This window comes from Triturus cristatus, chromosome 2_2 (assembly GCF_964204655.1).
Source record: "Triturus cristatus chromosome 2_2, aTriCri1.1, whole genome shotgun sequence".
Taxonomy (NCBI): Eukaryota; Metazoa; Chordata; class Amphibia; order Caudata; family Salamandridae; genus Triturus; species Triturus cristatus.
In genome coordinates, this window is record NC_140582.1 from 55155111 (window position 1) to 55174076 (window position 18966).

The 18966-nt window shown below is 45.9% G+C and overlaps 1 protein-coding gene across 2 annotated transcripts in view; it reads right to left on the minus strand.

Annotated features, from left to right (window-relative positions):
* Positions 1–18966, minus strand: part of LOC146861821 (uncharacterized) — a 1143841-nt gene that overhangs the window by 1028087 nt on the left and 96788 nt on the right. For both annotated transcript variants that reach the window (XM_085643198.1, XM_085643199.1), the window contains exon 2: positions 13146–13264. In XM_085643198.1, coding sequence (XP_085499324.1) covers positions 13146–13194 — 49 coding nt within the window. In that variant the 5' untranslated portion in view covers positions 13195–13264. The remainder of the gene's footprint in view (positions 1–13145; positions 13265–18966) is intronic.

Here is an 18966-nt window from a genome sequence, read left to right on the forward strand (position 1 = left end):
TATTGCCGATGGTACCACTGCTGCTCCATATACCATAAGAACAGGGGACTTCACACCTCCCGATGCGTCCCTGTATTTTCTCACTATTGCAGAGGCTTTCTGTTGGAGTATGACTTTGCTTTTTTCCAGCTGTGGGCCCCATGTTTGGCTATTGCTTAGCCTCACCCCAAGATAATCGAAACTTTTTCTAGAGAAACTCCCTCAATAAACATATTGCCCCTATGTTTTTTTGTGGGGGGGTTTATAATCATAACCTTAGATTTGGAAGGATTTAATTCAAGTCCTCTATCCTTGCAAAAACTCAAAAGTATTCAATTCTGTTTGCAGGCCCATAGGCGTACGAGAAATCAACAAGGTGTCATCTGTAAACATCAGAATGGGGGTAGGCACACCAGCTAGTTTAGGGGCATCATTTGTGCATTCCTTCAGCTTCCTCGCTGTGCCATTAATAAATAAACTAAAAAGTGATGGAGCGAGGACACACCCTTGTCGGACTCCTTGCTTAATCTTTATCCTTTCTGTTAGATCGCCTACATTGCTCCATCTAACCCTTCCCTAGGTGGTCGCATGACGCTCTATTAGTATTCTAAGTAGCTCTGGGGATATTCATATCCTGCCTATACTTCCCACAGGGTTTTTCTTGGCACCAGGTTGAATGCCGCTCTCAGATCGATGAAAGGGACATATAGATGTCACTCTTCAAGGTGACGTATTTCCATGTTATCGCCTTGAAGCGGAGGACCCGGTCCAGTGTGCTGACCTTTGTTCTAAACCCTGCTTGCACCTTATCAAGGATATTATTCTGTTTAACCCATTTGTTCAATTTGAAGGGAACCTGTCTGCATAATATCTTTTGTGTATTGTCTAGCAGGCTTATGGGTCTGTAGTTTGAGAGGTTTATTCTGTCACCTTTTTTGTTAAATGAGTATTATGACGGCACCGTGCCATGTTAGAGGAATTGAATGACCTTTTAATATACTACTGAACAGGGCATTCAAATTTGGATGCCAGATGTCAGGTTGGTAAAGAAAAAGGTCGCCAGGGACACCATCCATTCCTGGGGCCTTGCATTTTTTGTTAGTTTCACTGCTTGGTAAGTTTCTGATTGAGTATAGGTAAGCTTAGCTTCACCTATAGCAGGATTTTCCTTCTCATATTACATTGGGGCACGGCCATAAGCCCAGTTTCAAGGGACGGCTTGTTACATTACTTTGTGGATGTGTGCTACCATACAGGCTGCTGAAATGGGTGGGTTTTCAGGTTTAATTACTGGGTCTAGATTGTGACCAGTGGCCTGATTGACTGATAGCAATTTCCAGAAACTTTTAAGGACTCCCTTCTCTAGTGTTTCAGCAATGATCAACCATTGATTCTCCTCCCATTCCCTTTTTGCTGTGAGTAACAGAGTTTTATAACTGTGCCTAGTCTTGATAAGATCTGGTCTTGATCCCTTTTTGACAGTGTAAGTGAGTTTTCCCTAGGCAGCATGTTTTATTTAACCAAGATGGCATTTTTCTTTTAGCTTCTCCTCTCCTCAGTTCACTCATAAAGCATGGCCTTTGTTCTTCCATGAATTCACAATGTAAAACAACAAAGTTAGGATTATGGACATTAGCATGGTCTATCTGGGAAAGTTTATGCACAAAAAGATTTAATATATATGTCATTTTCTTTGGGTCGGTTTATCAGGTCTGCCCATTTACCATTTCTGAGATTGTTTGTAGTGTCAAATAATGGGGTAGCTACAATGATTTCCATCTATAAAAGGGATCATCGAAAGGTTGCACTTAATGCTTGATGGTCGCTATCTGGTTGAGGGACAACCTGCATATTAATCAAAACCGGCCATAACTCATTGTCCAGCAATGTATTATCAATCCTAAAGGTGCTAACAGGTGGGCAATCAGATTCCGTGTTGCCATTAACAATTCTCAACCCATGAGAATTAGTAAAATCTAATAGTTGAGCCCACACTTTGGATGTTTTTGTTACCTTCTTATATTCTCGGGGAGACTCCTGCTCAAAATGTTAACGCGTTAGGGTGGAACTGACCAATCAGTTCTTCAAGTCTAATTACAGTCAGGTATTGTGAATTAGGGGGAACTGATCTGATATGTATGTTCACCAGAGCTATATATCTAGTACCTGTTTGGATGGTGATTTTAATTTGCAGGGCCAATAGATCTTTAGAGTTAGTGGGGAACGTTTTTACCTCAGGAAAGAAGGCCAGGCTTAGCCAGATCAGGAGGCCTCTAGATGGGCGTCCAACCTGGGAGGAAACTGCATTTTCAGTAAATGTCAGGAAACAAGGGTGAAGTACTGGATTAGTGGCCCACGTTTCTTGTAGAAATATAATGTGATGTAAATCAACAAATGTACCCCACTCCGGATCTGACAGTTTGAACTTAATACCTGCAACATTCCATGATAACAATCTTAAACAATCACACTCTGTCAGGCCTTGGCTAGAAATGTTTGGCTGTATGCAACCTCCTAGCAATAATATGTGATCCTTGATATTAGTGCAGTAATCTGTTCCCTCAGGTCTGACAATGCCACACATCATATGGGGTATATTAGAATGGGGCCCTTCAATAGCAGGAGACTGATATCCTTCTAAAAGGAAGTCGGAACTGGCATTATAAAGTCAAAATATATCTGAGGTGTTGGAAGTGCTACATACTTTCCTTGGCTTTGTCTCACCCAAGAGATTTATACTTTCTTTTATCCCTTAGATCTGACCTAAAACCTGGGGGCTGTAATTTCAGTCTTATTTGGATATCATTGCCTGGTCTGAAACGTTGCTCAGGGGTGTGGAATTTTATAAAATATCTACTTGTTCATGGGGCAGTTTGCTTCATAAATCTAATTGTCCTGTAACTAAATCCACTTTTTTTTTTTTTTTTATCATCATCATAAGTCTTTATTCGAATTAAAAATAATTCATACAAGACACAACAAATCACAAATATAAAATCACAATAACTAATAACTAATTCAATAAATACATTCCAATAAATAGATAAAACCTTTTTGATAAGAAGATATTAAACAAACAGTAGACAGATGACGTGAAATGCACATAATTAAAAGGGATAATTGAGGCAGAAATGACAGCAGTACATTTGAAGCTTCAAGCCTGCCCAAGTACATTCTCTAATGAATGAAGGGTTTTTAGTCTAAGTGACCATGCCCACCCCAAATATTTAGCTAGGCCTAATGAATGGACTGGTAAGGTGCTCGTGCATAAAATTCGAATAGCTACGGCAGAGCTCCTAGTGCCCAGCAATTTGCATAGAGGGGAAAGCCAGTGGCGTCGAGGAGCGGCATATACTGGGCACACGAAAAGGAAATGGCCAGTGGTTTCTCGTTTGTCTCCACAAGCAGGGCAGGTACCTGTACTTCCACCAAACCACCCAGAAGTTAAAGCCCTTAATGGAAGGGAGCCTGCTCTGAGTTGAAAATAGAGTTTCCTATCCTTTGGAGATGTTATCAAATCCCAGTAGGGTTCCAATAGGGGTATTACCTTTGCCTCTAGGAAACGATTGGTCATGGAAGGGGAAGTAGAGGCTGCCCACACCCTGTGATTTACCTTGTCCCAATAGAGTTTTTTCAAGAGCTTTTTTATAGGAAAATCAGCGGCCACTGGGTCATCCCATAGGTTTTCCAGTCCCAAAGCAATTAGTGAATCTCGGAGGTTCCTTAGCCACTTAATTTTGTGAAACTTGTCAACCTGAATTACGTCCATGATACCCACTGCGTAGGGTCGAAGCTCCGGAGTAGTCCACAATCTCCTCCAGTATAAATCTGGGCGGAGATTTGCCAAATCTTTGATGGACTTCCTACCTAAGTCATAACGCAGTGGGACCATTGGCGTACTTTGTGGCAAGCCTGTAATGGAGCGGAAAAATTTGTTTTCAACTACCATGAGGGATGTTAATGTATCAAAGCCCCATAACTCAGCTCCATATAGAACCGAGTTTAAGGCCTTTGCCTCGTAGACTTGTAACACTGGTTTAAGAGGTTTAGTAAGAGATTTTTTGAACTCTTTAAACAGCGTTCCCGAAATTTGGGTAAGTTTCAATGTTGACATTTCCAGATGCCTGTTCCATCGATTGTTGCGGGACATGTGAATGCCTAAGTATGTGAAGTTAGTGACCTCCTCAAGAGTTTGGCCGTTCATCCTAAGCTTACCAACCCTATAGCTAGTGTGTGGGTTGAAGGTCATTAGCTTTGTCTTTGCCACGTTGACCTCCAGTCCATGGTCTTTACAGAAGTTTTCAAAAATTGCCAATGCCTTCTGCATGCCGCTCGGGGTTTTTGACACTATAAGAGTGTCATCGGCAAACATTAATATTGGTGTTATAACACCTGCCAGTTTTGGAGCATCGGTATTGGTCTGAAGCATGTAGTCCACTATTCCATTAATGTACAAAGAGAATAGTGTTGGGGCCATTGCACATCCTTGGCGGACTCCAAGCTCTACTGGGAACTCGGTGGTTGATTCCCCCAGGCCACCCCATTGAATTTTTGCAAAGTTGGACTCGTGCAATCTTCTAATTAAGGTCAGGAGTTCCATGGATAATCCTAGCTTTTCTAGGACCCTCCAGAGCTGTTCACGAGGAACAAGGTCAAAGGCAGCTCTTAAGTCCACAAAGGTGACATAGAGACTGCCTTTGCCCAGTTCAACAACTTTCCATAACAGTTGCTTAAAGCGGAACACCTGGTCAATGGTGCTAATGGATTTGCGGAAACCCGCCTGAAGACTAGAAAGAATCTCGTTCGCGTCGATCCAATTATGTACCTCGTTCAGAACCATCCTCCCAATGACTTTTTGAATTGTGTCAATTAGGCTGATGGGTCTGTAATTCCCCGGGAGGCTTTTGTCGCCCTCTTTATAAATTGGAATTATGACAGCGCCTCCCCAAGATTTAGGTACTGGCGCGCCTTCAGCCACGGCGTTCGCTATAAGAGCGATATACCTGCTCCATGGATCTTTGTTCTCTAGAAAGAGATCAGAAGGAATGCCATCCAACCCAGGAGCCCGACCTGCAGCTACACAGGACAGTGTAGCTAAAGAGTCTTCGGGGGTGAAAGGCCCGGACAAATAAAAGGCATAGGGCATTATGCCCTGACTTATGTAGAGGTGATCACACGCGTATTGGGGCTTAAAATAACCCAGCCAATCCCCTTCTGAGACATGATTTGAAGGATTTTCTGATAGACCTCCTCTGCCCCACTTCAGAACGTTCCAAAATAGTCTAGCATCTCGGGAATCACTGGCTTCCTTTAGGTCCTGCCAAAACATTTCTTCCCACTTTTTTTTAGCTTGTACGATGCTTTTCTTGTAAGCAAGTCTTGCTAATTGAATAAGTGGGGTGCTACCACTAGATAAGGCTTTAGCCAGGGTAGATCTTGCCTTTTTGCAGTATTTGTCATACCACCTAGGGTTGCTTGGGCGGCTGCTTAGTACCCTGCCTTATTTGCTTAAAAAAAAAAGGGACGTAAACCCTCAAAAAATGACTCGTGCAACCTAATTACTTGGTCTCGGGTTTGCGAAATATCCTCAAGATTTACCATGATTGCAGAAAGATTAATATTAATCTGGGCTATTACTGAATCTTTAGACTTTACTAATGCCCATTTTAGCCTTCGAAGGTCATTGGTAGGCACACTTACGGGGGGGCCAAAATTGGTTCTTTTGACAATAGACATGATTTGCCCCACCAACTATGAGAGACACAAATGGGATTGTGGTCGCTCTCCAATCTTTGCACCACCTCCATGTCAATAGGGAGGGACCACAGTCTCATACAGCAAAGGACATAATCAATCCTGCTGCGTGAGCGGCCATTGTCGAAGGTAGGTGCTCCAAGCTTGTCTCCATTGGCTCTTCCGTTCAGTGCCCGGAGTCCATATTCTAGACAGAGTGCATTGACCTGTGTTGCCATCGTAGACCACCGTTTGATTGGAGGTAGTGCGAGGGCTGGGATGCCCCAGCGTAGGTCCTCTTCGGGGTCAAGCCCCCATTCAGAATCGCTATCTAGGAGGGGTTCGAAAGTGACGTTAAAGTCCCCAGCTACAATCAAGTCCCTACTACTTGATTTAGATTCTATGAGTGCAGTAAGGGATTCGAGCACACTTGACTTCTTCCCCTTCGTGTCCCGAAGGTAGATGTTGTATATATCCACAGTCCTCTTGGGGCCGAACGTGAGCCTGACCAGTTGGATATCCTGGGACCCAGTGTCAATCCCAGTGGCATGTGAAAATAAATTCTGACGAGCCCATATAGTTAAACCGCCAGAAGGGCGACCTTTAGTGCCTTTGGTTGCTGGGACATAAAAATTCAGGTAACCCGGCATATACTGGGCCTCGAGGGACCATGTTTCCTGAAATAGGCAGACATCGAAATCATTAATAAAACTCGCCCATTCAGGAGTATCAATTTTAGTTGTAATACTAGCCAGGTTCCAAGACAAAAGAGTGCCCAAGTTTTTACCTGCACATATAACACGGGGCTCAGCAGGGCTTCCAGATACATTTGCCCTCACTTCCAACGTGTGTGATGACAACGATGAAATCTCAGGCATAGTTACCAATCCATCCATTGTTTGATTGACAGTAGCCCCTAATACCATAGGAGTTAAGGGGGTATCAGTACTATGAAATTGTCAATGGCAAGTGGATGTGGTGTAGAAATAATTTAGATCATGCACCACAATTCCAGATCTAAGGCCATAGGGATTGATTCCCGTGATAAATTTTGGAAGGCGGGCATCTTCAAAGTTAACAACGACGCAATCGCCCTGAATATTTTTGGGTAAAGGTCCTACCCATTGGACCCTTCTAACAAATAGAATTCAACCATTCAGTTCATTTGGAATTGGTCTATGAATGTTGAGCCAGTGACTAACTTTGTTTTTTAGTTGCTCATAAGATTCATTTTTGTTAGTGGGAAGTTCAGGAACACCCGTTAAGACTACAACATAAGGGAAGGATTCACGAGGGAGATGGAGTAGGGGCGAGGATGGCCTAGATTCTTTTCCTTGAGGAGCAACGTTTAAGCTGTGTAAATTAGTGCTTGGACCACCTAAATGTATGATATTTGTATTAGTGCCCTGTGTATCTTTACTTAACCTACCCTCACACCTCGGGGATTTACAGTTTTGTGTCATTCCCGCCTGGCGAGATGACTGTTTGCTGTTTGTAGTTGAAATATCTACAGCAATTGGAGTAAGGGCAGAGACAGGCGGTATGACAGATGTGGATGGGACAGGACCAGCAGAACCAACAGGGTAATTATTTTTAGATAGGTCCTTAGTACATAACTTAACGACATTCTTCATCGAGCAAAAATTATCCAAAATGGTTTGTTCCAGTTTATCTACTTTTGATACAACCATTTCGATCCTTTCCATTAAAGGGGATATTAAAGTAAGAACGATGCTTTCAAGCTGGAGAGCAAAGTTACTTGGATCAAATGGGGGTAACTCAAGTCTACCAGCATCCTCCGCAGAAGTGCCGGGGCTAATATTAGGTAAATCAAGAGGGACAATATTTTTAGGTACTTTGGAAACTTTGGCTGGTCTAGAGCGATCAGTCGCCCCCCCCCCCTTTTCCTTTTCTGTGCAACTAATCTAGTGGGTGTAGAAGATCTGGCCCCTGCTCTAGTCTGGGGGCGAGGAGTTTTAGGTGCTAGTATAGATACTACTTCCTCTACAGGCGATGCAACCACTAGGTCAGTTGTATCTGATGTAAGTCGTGGTGCCTCCTCTCGTGGCTGCTCTCTGCTATTAATTGGTGAACTTACATGAACTAGGGGGCCCAGTGAAGAACGCCTTGTAAATAAGGGCTCTGTCGAAAGACGTCTTTCAGTAATGGCAATTTCGTGTTCCAGGACCGAGACAGCACGGGTGATAAATTGGTCCATGGTCCCTGCAATTGTGGAGGGAGCTACGGTGCGTTTCCCCTTCCCTGCCATTTTCACGGAACCTACCACGAAGTGATAAACAGTGCGTAAGTGTCAATAATCATCAATTGTCCCGGTTTTGGAACCAACAGCTGCTTACTTGCAATGACGAACGTAAAGGGTGTGGCCCGGCCCGGCCTCTTCCGGCCCCGGACGGCCACAGACGGTCCCGCCCTTGACCCGCACGCGGTCCCGCGACGCGGATGGAGCCTCTGAACAAGTAGCGCCTCCGGGCGCGTCGTCCTGCGTGAGTGGGCGGGGCTAAGGGGAATGCTGGGGCTTGCGGTTCTACCCTACGGCAGCCTCAGGTGGCGCGAGGCAGCAGCAGCAGGGGAACCGGGCATCCACACGAAGCTGGAGAGAGGATCACAACAGCCCCCAAGAGCCTGGTAGGTGCAGCGCTTGTCCACTTCAAAGCGTTCTCCCACCGCTCCACCGAGGGAGCCTCTGAACAAGTAGGCTTCCGGGCGCGTTGTCCTGGGTGAGTGGGCGGGGCTAAGGGGAATGCTGGGGCTTGCGGTTCTACCCTACGGCAGCCTCAGGTGGCGCGAGGCAGCAGCGGCAGGGGAACCGGGCATCCACACGAAGCTGGAGAGAGGATCACAACAGCCCCCAAGAGCCTGGTAGGTGCAGCGCTTGTCCACTTCAAAGCGTTCTCCCCCCGCTCCACCGAGGGAGCCTCTGAACAAGTAGCGCCTCCGGGCGTGTCGTCCTGCGTGAGTGGGCGGGGCTAAGGGGAATGCTGGGGCTTGCGGTTCTACCCTACGGCAGCCTCAGGTGGCGCGAGGCAGCAGCGGCAGGGGAACCGGGCATCCACACGAAGCTGGAGAGAGGATCACAACAGCCCCCAAGAGCCTGGTAGGTGCAGCGCTTGTCCACTTCAAAGCGTTCTCCCCCCGCTCCACCGAGGGAGCCTCTGAACAAGTAGCGCCTCCGGGCGCGTCGTCCTGCGTGAGTGGGCGGGGCTAAGGGGAATGCTGGGGCTTGCGGTTCTACCCTACGGCAGCCTCAGGTGGCGCGAGGCAGCAGCGGCAGGGGAACCGGGCATCCACACGAAGCTGGAGAGAGGATCACAACAGCCCCCAAGAGCCTGGTAGGTGCAGCGCTTGTCCACTTCAAAGCGTTCTCCCCCCGCTCCACCGAGGGAGCCTCTGAACAAGTAGCGCCTCCGGGCGCGTCGTCCTGCGTGAGTGGGCGGGGCTAAGGGGAATGCTGGGGCTTGCGGTTCTACCCTACGGCAGCCTCAGGTGGCGCGAGGCAGCAGCGGCAGGGGAACCGGGCATCCACACGAAGCTGGAGAGAGGATCACAACAGCCCCCAAGAGCCTGGTAGGTGCAGCGCTTGTCCACTTCAAAGCGTTCTCCAATCCACTTGTCCTTTTAGTGCCATGTAATGCAGTGACAAATTATGGCAGCAATCTCATTATATAAGAGCTCCGGAATAGCTTCTCTGATTATGCCAGGGCTCCTTCCATAGTAGGGTTTGAATGCTAGCAATTCCCTTATGTTGCCACGTTTCAGCAGATCTACATACTAGTACTGAAGGTAAGCATCAGTTCCATGGTTGGAATGCCCTTTTGAGTCTGTGCAAACCTACTAATTTGCATATTTTAAGGGTTTTTACCAACTCTTATCTAATTTTTTCCCATACTGAGAGAGGTTGGAGATCTAATCCTGATAATGGCAGCCATAAAACATCTTTCAGGGTTGGGGAAAAATGGTTGGAGGGAAAGTGAACTTGCAAACACTCAGATTTTCGCATGAGCACATCTACACCTGCATATTAACTCATGCTAAAATGCAGTTCACAAATATTTTTTCTAGGAGTACTATTTCTTGGCCTACTTCTATAAAGTCTTGTGAATTCATGAAAGTTGTATAACTGCACGTAATGCAAGTACATGAGTGCACTTTTTAGACTTTAATAATTGGGCCCCTGATTAGGTCTGGCGTTAACCATGACATTTTGTGTTTATTAAAATTCTGTCTCTCCCTGTCGGCTAGCTTCACTGTGAGTGACAGCATTCTGTTCTTTCACAAGGAGCATAATCGACACATAGTCGTTTTGTTCAGTGCCAGGAACTACTGTTGCAATGTGTGCTTTTTGAGACCAAAACAATTTTTGCTTTTGCCAATGTTTTGTTATAATGAGGGCGTGGTAGCTCCCACACCAATAAGGTTTTACAAAAAACATGCCAAAACAAGTCACGCATTGACAAAACCAAAACGCTGACCAACAATTCCAGACCTATTGGCTTTACAAATGCTTGTTTATTTCCCATAATCTTACTAAAATTAATTACACTGATTTTCCATTATGAATATTTTTGGGAAACACTAGCACACATCAACACCCTTTACTAAATGATGCTGCAGGAAAATGGTACCTAAAATGTTACAGTAGTTCAGCAAAATGTTTTTGCATTTTTTCGTGAACATTTTATTTTGAAAGCAAAGAATAATAAATCTTGCTTTCAAGCTTCTGAATATATTTGCATCTAACAAGAGAGCATTCTGGGAGCCGTATGCATAGCCTCATATTGCTAAATATTGAAAACGTGTGTACACATTTTTATACTGCTCCCACTGTCAGTAGTACAGTCTGAACTTACAGCATGTACTTAACAGTCTGAACTTACAGCATGTACTTAGATCACTCACCCTAATAATAAAGGTTTTGCATTAATGAACCATAAATGCAAGTTTGAACAGCATTAACACATGGACACAAATATTACCTTAACTGCAGGCAAAGCCTTTCCCTGATCCATAATGTGGTACTGTAAACTGGCAGTCAAAGGGTTTGTGATGTAGGGGGTTGGGCCTACTTGTACACACATGGAAACTTGTTGCCCTTGACCCCAGGGAGGTATGGTGGGTGAGACCCACCTGGTGCTGTGTTGTCCCCTAATCAGTCCTTGCACTCCACAATCAGCTGTAACACACAAGGACTGGCACTTGGGGCAGTCCAGTGAAAAGCACCTGGAGGTATCTCAGTTCATTGGGCAATGTGTGGGCCAAGGAGCTGCTAGGAGTGTGTCATAAAGGGATGTTAGAGCTGGTGCTTCGCAGCCTGGAGGGGGGGTGGGAGCGTCCTGATGTCCCCACAGGTGTGTCGCAACTCTCCTGTAGCGGCCAGCAGTGGTCCCTGGGGCCTCTGGGTCAGGCCCGCCTGCTCAGAGTGAGGAGCTGAACGGGAAGAGGGGATGTCTGGTATTCCCACGTTGGGGTGAACGTTGGGGGTTGGTAGATGCTCCAGGGGTCTTTCGTGGTGAGTCTTGGCCCATCACAGGTCTCCAGAGTGTGCCAAGCATGGCATGGAAGACCGACCCAGAAGGGCAAGGTGATTTGCAGAAGGCGGGGCCGAGTAGTAACGCAAGGGCCGAGGCTTCAGTCATGCCTCTAGGCCCTGTGCTCCTGCCTCATTGCCGGGTGAATCCTCTCCGGTGTGGTGTATTCCATCCTCAGATCCCGAGCTGAGATTACTCGGGGATCCATCCAGCGTGAGGGAAGTGTTGAATTTGCCCCCCAGCTGCCTCCGAAAGGCCGCTGTCGCTACCCAGAGACCTTCTCGGGGCAGAGCTCTATTTTCAGGCGGCCATCATCGGCCTGACCTCACCTCCTGCATTGATTTTTATTAGTTTTAGGCAGTTGATTTTACCAATATATGTTCCATGGTACTTCAGCAACTTCCTTTTGAGGTGCATTAGAAAGCCCGGTTCTATGCCTGTCTGGGCCACTCAAGGTGTACCTCTCTGCCTGTAAGCCTTCGTATCTCAAAAGTTCAAACTCCCAGGATAACTAGGCACTGAGTTGGTAGAAGTTTCAGAGTGATTTCTGGTGCGCTTATAAAAGAAAAAACAACAAGTTTTGCCAGCAAATTGCACCCAGGAGTCACCAGACATTAGTACCTTGGACCTTTGTGATCACCTGAGTTCCATGAGGTGTTACCACTCTCACCCAAAAAGCTATGTTGCATTTTTGTCCAGGGTGAGTGCTTCCATGGCCATCTCTGCTGGCTAGTGGTGATTCCAAACAATCTCCCTAGGCATTTTCCACAAAGAGATCACCAAGCTTCCAAAATGACTCTCGCAGGTCGTTTCTTGTTCATTCAAAGTTGAGCACTGTAATTGTGTAAATTTGTTGTTGACTGTTCCATGAAACTATTTTGCACAACAATGACTTTTCAGAACTTATCATAGTGCACTGACAGAGTGTCAGGGTGTAGTCAGCTTGAGAGGCAGAAACTCAGAGATGACATGCTGCAAGTACTGTCAGCTCTCCACTCCTCCTTACACATTAAAGTGAAACTATTGTTATCTTGAGGCATAGGTTGAAAATAACTCAGAAATCGACTTATTAATCCACCTTAAATTTAGGTTATGCATTGAAACCGAAAAACCACTAAAAGTTACAGCAAGATAAGTTTATGATTGCAATCCATAACCTGCAAAAAAGCCATTTAAAACCATAAGTCTCGGACCAAATACAATCCTTATGACCTAACAATATTTATACCAATAAGAAGCAACATGCAAAAGCACAATGTTTTCAAATAACAATACAAATACAAACCAGTCAAATAATACCACAGTTACCTCTTTTATAGTGCTATGGGTAGATGTTAGTAGGATAAAGAATATCATGTAAGATTATCTGACACATCAAGGGTGCAGTCATGAGCACTCAGGGATGCCAATCAATGTGCATGAAGTCCTTCAGCCATGCACATTGTGTGTTGGTATTAGTGCCCTATCTGCCACAGGCAACCAAACTCCACTTCAGTAAGGTATTTTCTCCTGTCACCCATTAACAAATGTGCACAAAACTTGACATGTTGCACCCAAGTCAACTTTTGCTGATTTTTTCAGAAAGTTTTATTAAGTTTCATAAGTGCCAAGGTTATCACGAAAAGAAAAAAGTATTTTCATGGGAAATTCTACCCAAACTAAGACTATACAGCGGCTTTCAGTATATGTTTATATCACTGAACACTCTGTCTCATCAGGAACTTTTTAAAATTTTGTGAAAGGCTGATTAAAATTCAGTGTGTACATTATGTGTGCAAATAACATTTACAATATGATGACAAAAACATTTACAATACCCTGACAAAAACAAACAAGTGACATTTGTACACCATGCATTCTAACAGCCAAGTGATGGTGGTGACTTACGATTTATTTCTTCATCTGAGAAGCAAGGTGTAGGATTATAAGAAGCCATTGTATCTCCTAAGATAATTATCCAGCTACAGAAATGTATTGAACCTCCGTGCTCTGGCTTCAGTGCTTGTCTGTGAAAAAAAACAGAAACTTGTGAGTTATGATAAAAAAGCAGGTTTCATGCTTTATTACATTGGTAATGAGCCCCTAGAAGAGTAGCTGCAATTACGATGCATGCATGCCTTTACAGCACATCCATTCCCACGCAATGAGTATAGAACACAAATCTTTACCACACATGCACTAAACACCAAAAATGTATTTTTTTAGCAGTTAAGTTAAAAGCTATATATATATATATATATATATATATATATATATATATATATATATATATATATAACTATAACATCCCTCAACCTTGGGTTTTTCAGTAAATAAAAATATATAAATATGTTAAAAGCCTTATATATATGTATATACATATCCCATGGGATGAATCTTTTGTCCTGATGACACTAGATGTAACCTCGCTGTACACCAGCATTTCCCATGAGGATGGGCTTAGAGCCATGAGACATTTTTTAGACCCAAGTCCAATAGGCTTACATCAACATTCAAAAATGCTTATTGAGATGGCTAGATGATCCTTGAAAAAAATTGTTGTTATGTTTGGAAAGGACACATTCCGACAGGCGAGGATACACCCATGGGCACCTGCTTCGCCCCAAGTTATGCCAACCTTTAAATGGTTTGGTGGGAGGAGCAAGTGCTCAGCGTCAAACATGCCATGGAATGGGCTGAGAGTGTCATTCTTTGGACAAGATCATTGATGACTTGTTCATCCTGTGGAAAGGTTCACAAGAATCAGTGAGACTGCTTGTGTCAGAATTAAATAACAAATCTTTTGATTTTACAGTTTACCTGCACCATCAGTCAGTGAATTAGAGATTTGCTTTTTGGATGTTGAGGTGTTTGTGAAAAACAACAAATTACACACAAGAACACATAGGAAACCCACACCATGGAATTTCATCCTGCATTCACGTAGCTTCCATCCACAGAAACTTAAGCAGAGTATTCCATACGCAGAACATTTATGGATGAAAAGAAACTGCAGTGGCTCCACTTCATTGATGGAAGCACAGAGGAAATTAACAGAGATTCACCAAGAGAGGACATAGCACCCATGTTCTAGCTCAAGCTCAGAACAAGGTGGAGAGAATCACCAGAGATTTGTTATTCTGTATTAAGACAGGAGGAACCAAAACAGAAAAGGCAAGGATGAATTACGTGTGATCACTGGGTACAATGCCTATCATGCCAAAGTGAGAGTATCCATGAATATACACTGGAATTTAGTAGAGAGTGACCCTATATTAGGCAGCATCATATATTGTATACCTCTTTTAACATTCAGACAAGCAAAATCTATGCGACAGGATCTTGTGATGAGGTGCCCAAAGGTGACAGACATGGAAGGTTGACTAAGGGCCAGTCCGGGCTTTGTCAGGTGTTATAAATGCAAAACCTGCAAACATGGTCACAACAAGAAAGAGATTCAATCACCATTATGGAAGAGTCCATGGAAGAGGGGTGTGGCCGAGCCGGTGACTAAGATGGCTCCTGTCTTTAAAGCTCTGATGGGCACTCCGGCTCTGTGGATGTTAATGTGATATTTGCCTGAACGATGCAGCGAGACGAGGCACGCTGACCAGCTGAATGCCTCCTGACCCTGCCGGTCGAAAAACGAGCATAAGAGGTGCCCCTAAACCTGAGATAAGGTGCCGTGTGGAGCCAGGGGGGCAGCCTTGCCAGAAGTGAACTAAGCCACCGGCGCGCGGACGAGCCTGAGTGGGATCGGGATTGGAGCGATCGAGGTGAGCGAGCCTGGGCCGGAGGCTGCATCAGGTGGGCGCTGGCAGCGAGGTGGGCACTCACCTTACCCCATGCCCAGCAGTGCTTAGGTTGCGGCTTCGCCATCACAGCCGACTTGCCCCTCTCTAATATTTAATTGCTGGCGGGGACAAGGCCCGCCTGCCGGCTTTGGTAGCACCTGGACGGGACGGACTGAGACAGGGGGCGGGGTAAACAGCTTGCTGAGAGGCCGCCGCACACTCTGCCTATCGACGGGACAGCGCCCATCTGGAAACTTGCATGGCGCCTCGGTGGGGCAGCAGCCTCTTCTAATAACTATCAGCACCCATATTTCACAGAAACAACAACTGGAACCTGCACCTGCATTCCAGAGTCGATTGCCCCGATGTTGGGCGTGCCACCCGAGGGACACTTTGGCGCTGTGCTGTGCACAACACACCGCGCTGTGAAGACCTCCCCCTTGGCTGGTGGAGCCAGGGCAGCAGCACTTATAGTGAAAACTCACTAACCAAATGCCCAATCTGCCTGCATAGTGCGCCCATGTACATTGAGTCCTGGATGCCACGTATGTCTCTCGGAGCTACAGGATAATCACCTCAGCTGACAAGTACAAATCAGTCTATACTTTATCATTGTATTTTTATGGTGCTGCGTTACTCTTTGGCCTCCCACCTTTATTGAGGCTCCTGCTCCTCCACCAGCCTGCCTGATGTCACGACTTTTCTCAGTCCAGTCCTACAATCAGCCCTTGCGCCCTACGCTGCTGTATGGCACTTTAGTGCATGTGTACATAGGTGGCACTGACTGGAAGGTCATTCCCAGATCCTGTTGCCTGCCTTGTTCCCCTGCGGCATGGGACGTAAAGACCCCAAGCAAAAAACTTTCCCATTTGAAAAGGTAGTCAACAGGGCACCTTCACACAGCTCCAACATGGCAGACAATGCACAAAGCGCAGAACGCACGGATGGCTCCTCTGAGGGGTCTGCCCCCTCTTCTTCAGGAAATGAAGGCAGGCTTCAAGGCGCTGGACAGCCGGTTTGATCTGCTGGACCAAAACATATCCAGCTTGGGGTCCAAGATACAGGTCCATGACAGGTGGCTAGATGTAGGGGAGGCCGGCATCTCTGACATTAAGGACAGGAAGGCCCAATCAATTAAATGACTGAAACATGTAGAGCGCATCCTCAAAGAAGTGGCTATCAAGAATGAGGACCTCGAAGCGCGCAGTTGACGCAACATACGCATCCGCGGGGTTCCGGAGACGGCGACTTCTGGTCGCATGGACCTTTTTGTCGAAACACTGTTAACGGATCTGTTTGGCAAAGAATCTTTCACTTCTGGATTTGTGATAGAGAGAGCACACAGATCACTGGGGCCTCGTCCTAATCCGAGTCTCCCTCCCAGACCCATTGTTGCACGCTTCATAAACTTTCGGGACCGTGACTCTGCTTTGAGACTCGCTAGGGAGCGTGGCGACATTGATTAACAGGGCTCCTAATTGTCATTCTACCCATACTTCACTGCCATGGTTCAGTTTGCCCGCCGTAAATTCAATGGAGTCAAAGCCAACCTTAGGAACTTGGGTTTAAGATACAGTATGCTGTACCCTGCCAGATTGAAAGTGGATGTGGGCGGCAGGGCACGCATCTTTGACACTCCAACAGAGGTGCAGGAATTCTGTCAGGTTTATAAAGAAAATAATAAACAGTCCTCAGGGGACGGAGGGAAGCCCTCTACCCCACATAGTGGTTCGGATGCCAGTGCAGACCTCTTCTCTAGCTCTGGCACTGGTTAAAATAGTTATATCGTTCATGTTATGCTGCACATTATAGTACTAGGAATACGTTATGCATCCTATTACACTGTATTTAAATAGCTGGATGATTGCCTTAGCGTTGCCACCCTCCATGGTGTATCCTCTGGATTTGAATATGCTGGTTCTGGGGTACCATTTATGGGGATTGCTACTTCATGTTCAGTTTTTCTTTTGGGTTTGGTCCTACTCCGTTCGGGGTATGGCTGGATGAGGGGTGGGAGGGGATAGATTAGGATTGCACAAACTGTTTGTTGGTTATGATGAGACGTTCACTGTTGCAGATTCCGTTTTATTGCCGCTCGCTCCTTATGACGACTTTGTTGCTCCTATCAGATGGCCAGGTTGGGTAATATAACGGGCCCCTCAGACCTTTCCCTGGTATTCTGGAATGTACGAGGGCTCAACGACACTCGTAAACGAAGACAGGTGATACACTGTTTATTAAGACATAACGTTGATATCGCCTATTTACAGGAGACACATCTTCCTAAAACTGACACAGCACACTTCGGTGCAAGCTGGGGAGCTGGGGAGCACACAGATACTTTACCACTTTCAGCAATTATGCAAGCGGGGGCAGCCATTTTGATTCACAAGTGGGTCACCTTTAATTTCGGTTCACTTATCTGGGATGGCGAGGGCAGGTATTTAATCGTCACACGGTCCCAGATATGCTGCAGAAGTGCCTTGGTATGCTTATACCCCCCAAACTCTGATTCCCCGGATTTCTTCCACTCCCTTCACACTCAGCTTGCAAGGTTGGAGCCACAGATTTTGCTAATAGGAGGGGAATTCAATTTGCTACTATCTCCTGAACTAGATAGCATGTCCACAGCTCCTGACACCAAACCTCGAGCTCGTCTTGCCCTTTCAGAGCTTTGAGAACAGTTTATACTCCTAGATATCTGGCGCGCACGTAACCCCACCACTACAGACATTATTCAGGCAAACACAACACTTGGACCTGGATAGATTTCTAGCTGCTTTCCCCTGAGGTTTACGGTTGGTGCACATCAATCAGGACACTCCATAGGACATACTCTGATCATTCCTGCTGCACTTGAAGGTTCCTCGCCCTGAGGGCTTTGAACATCAGTGGCGGTTCCCCAGCCCTGCCCTACACGATGAAATGTTTAAGGCGTAGATTCGCGAGGCCATTGAAGACTATTTTGCCATTAACACAGGATCAGTTGACTCCTGGGCAGTCCTCTGGGAGGGGTTTAAAGCTGTTATAAGGGGCGCTTGTATCGCAAAACACGCCAGGGTGCTTAACGATCTTTGAAACACACTGTCCCGCATCGAGCGCAAACTCAAGGCGCTAGATGCCACCTCGGCTCACTCGATAAGCCCCGCTATGGAAGGGCAATGCCTGGCCCTCCTGGCTGACTAGAGGGAAACAGCAGAACGGGAAATTCTGAATTTGGGCAAATACCAGACTGCTTGAAGATATGGAGAGGGCGAGAGGTGTGGCAGGATGCTGGCCCAGATACTACGACCATCTTACAGCAAAGCCTACATCACCAAGACACACACTGCGAACAACCGCACTCTCACCTCCACATTAGACATCCATGACAAATTTAAAACCTATTTCTCGACCCTGTCTGCTACCAGGTTAGGAAGCACCCATGAGGTACAGGAAGATTATTTAGACAAGTTCACACTTGTGTATCTCGAAAGGCACATGCAAGATTTTTTGGCAGAACCAATTTCCATTGCAGATGTGCTTGGAGCCATCGACACCCTTCGAGGCTCCACAGCCCCAGGACTAGATGGCTTCACCGGAGACTTCTACAAGGAATATCAAGACCTACTTGCAGCCTCAACTTATTGAGTTTTATGCCAAAGACCTAGAGAAACAATTGCTCCCCCCTACACTTTGTGAGGCTGTCATAATCCTGCTCCCCAAATCCGGCAAAGATCCCACGCAGTGCGGGTCATATAGGCCTCTGTCTCTCTTAACTCTAGACTGTAAAATTTTAGCCAAAGTCATCGCAAATCGTCTGTCCCAATTGATGGAATTTATTATATCTCTGCCTCAGTCCGGCTTTGTCCCCCATCGGTCTACCTCTCTTAATCTCAGAACACTCTTTGCGGTCATACACAGGATCAATCCTGAAGTCCCTGCAGCGGTCATTC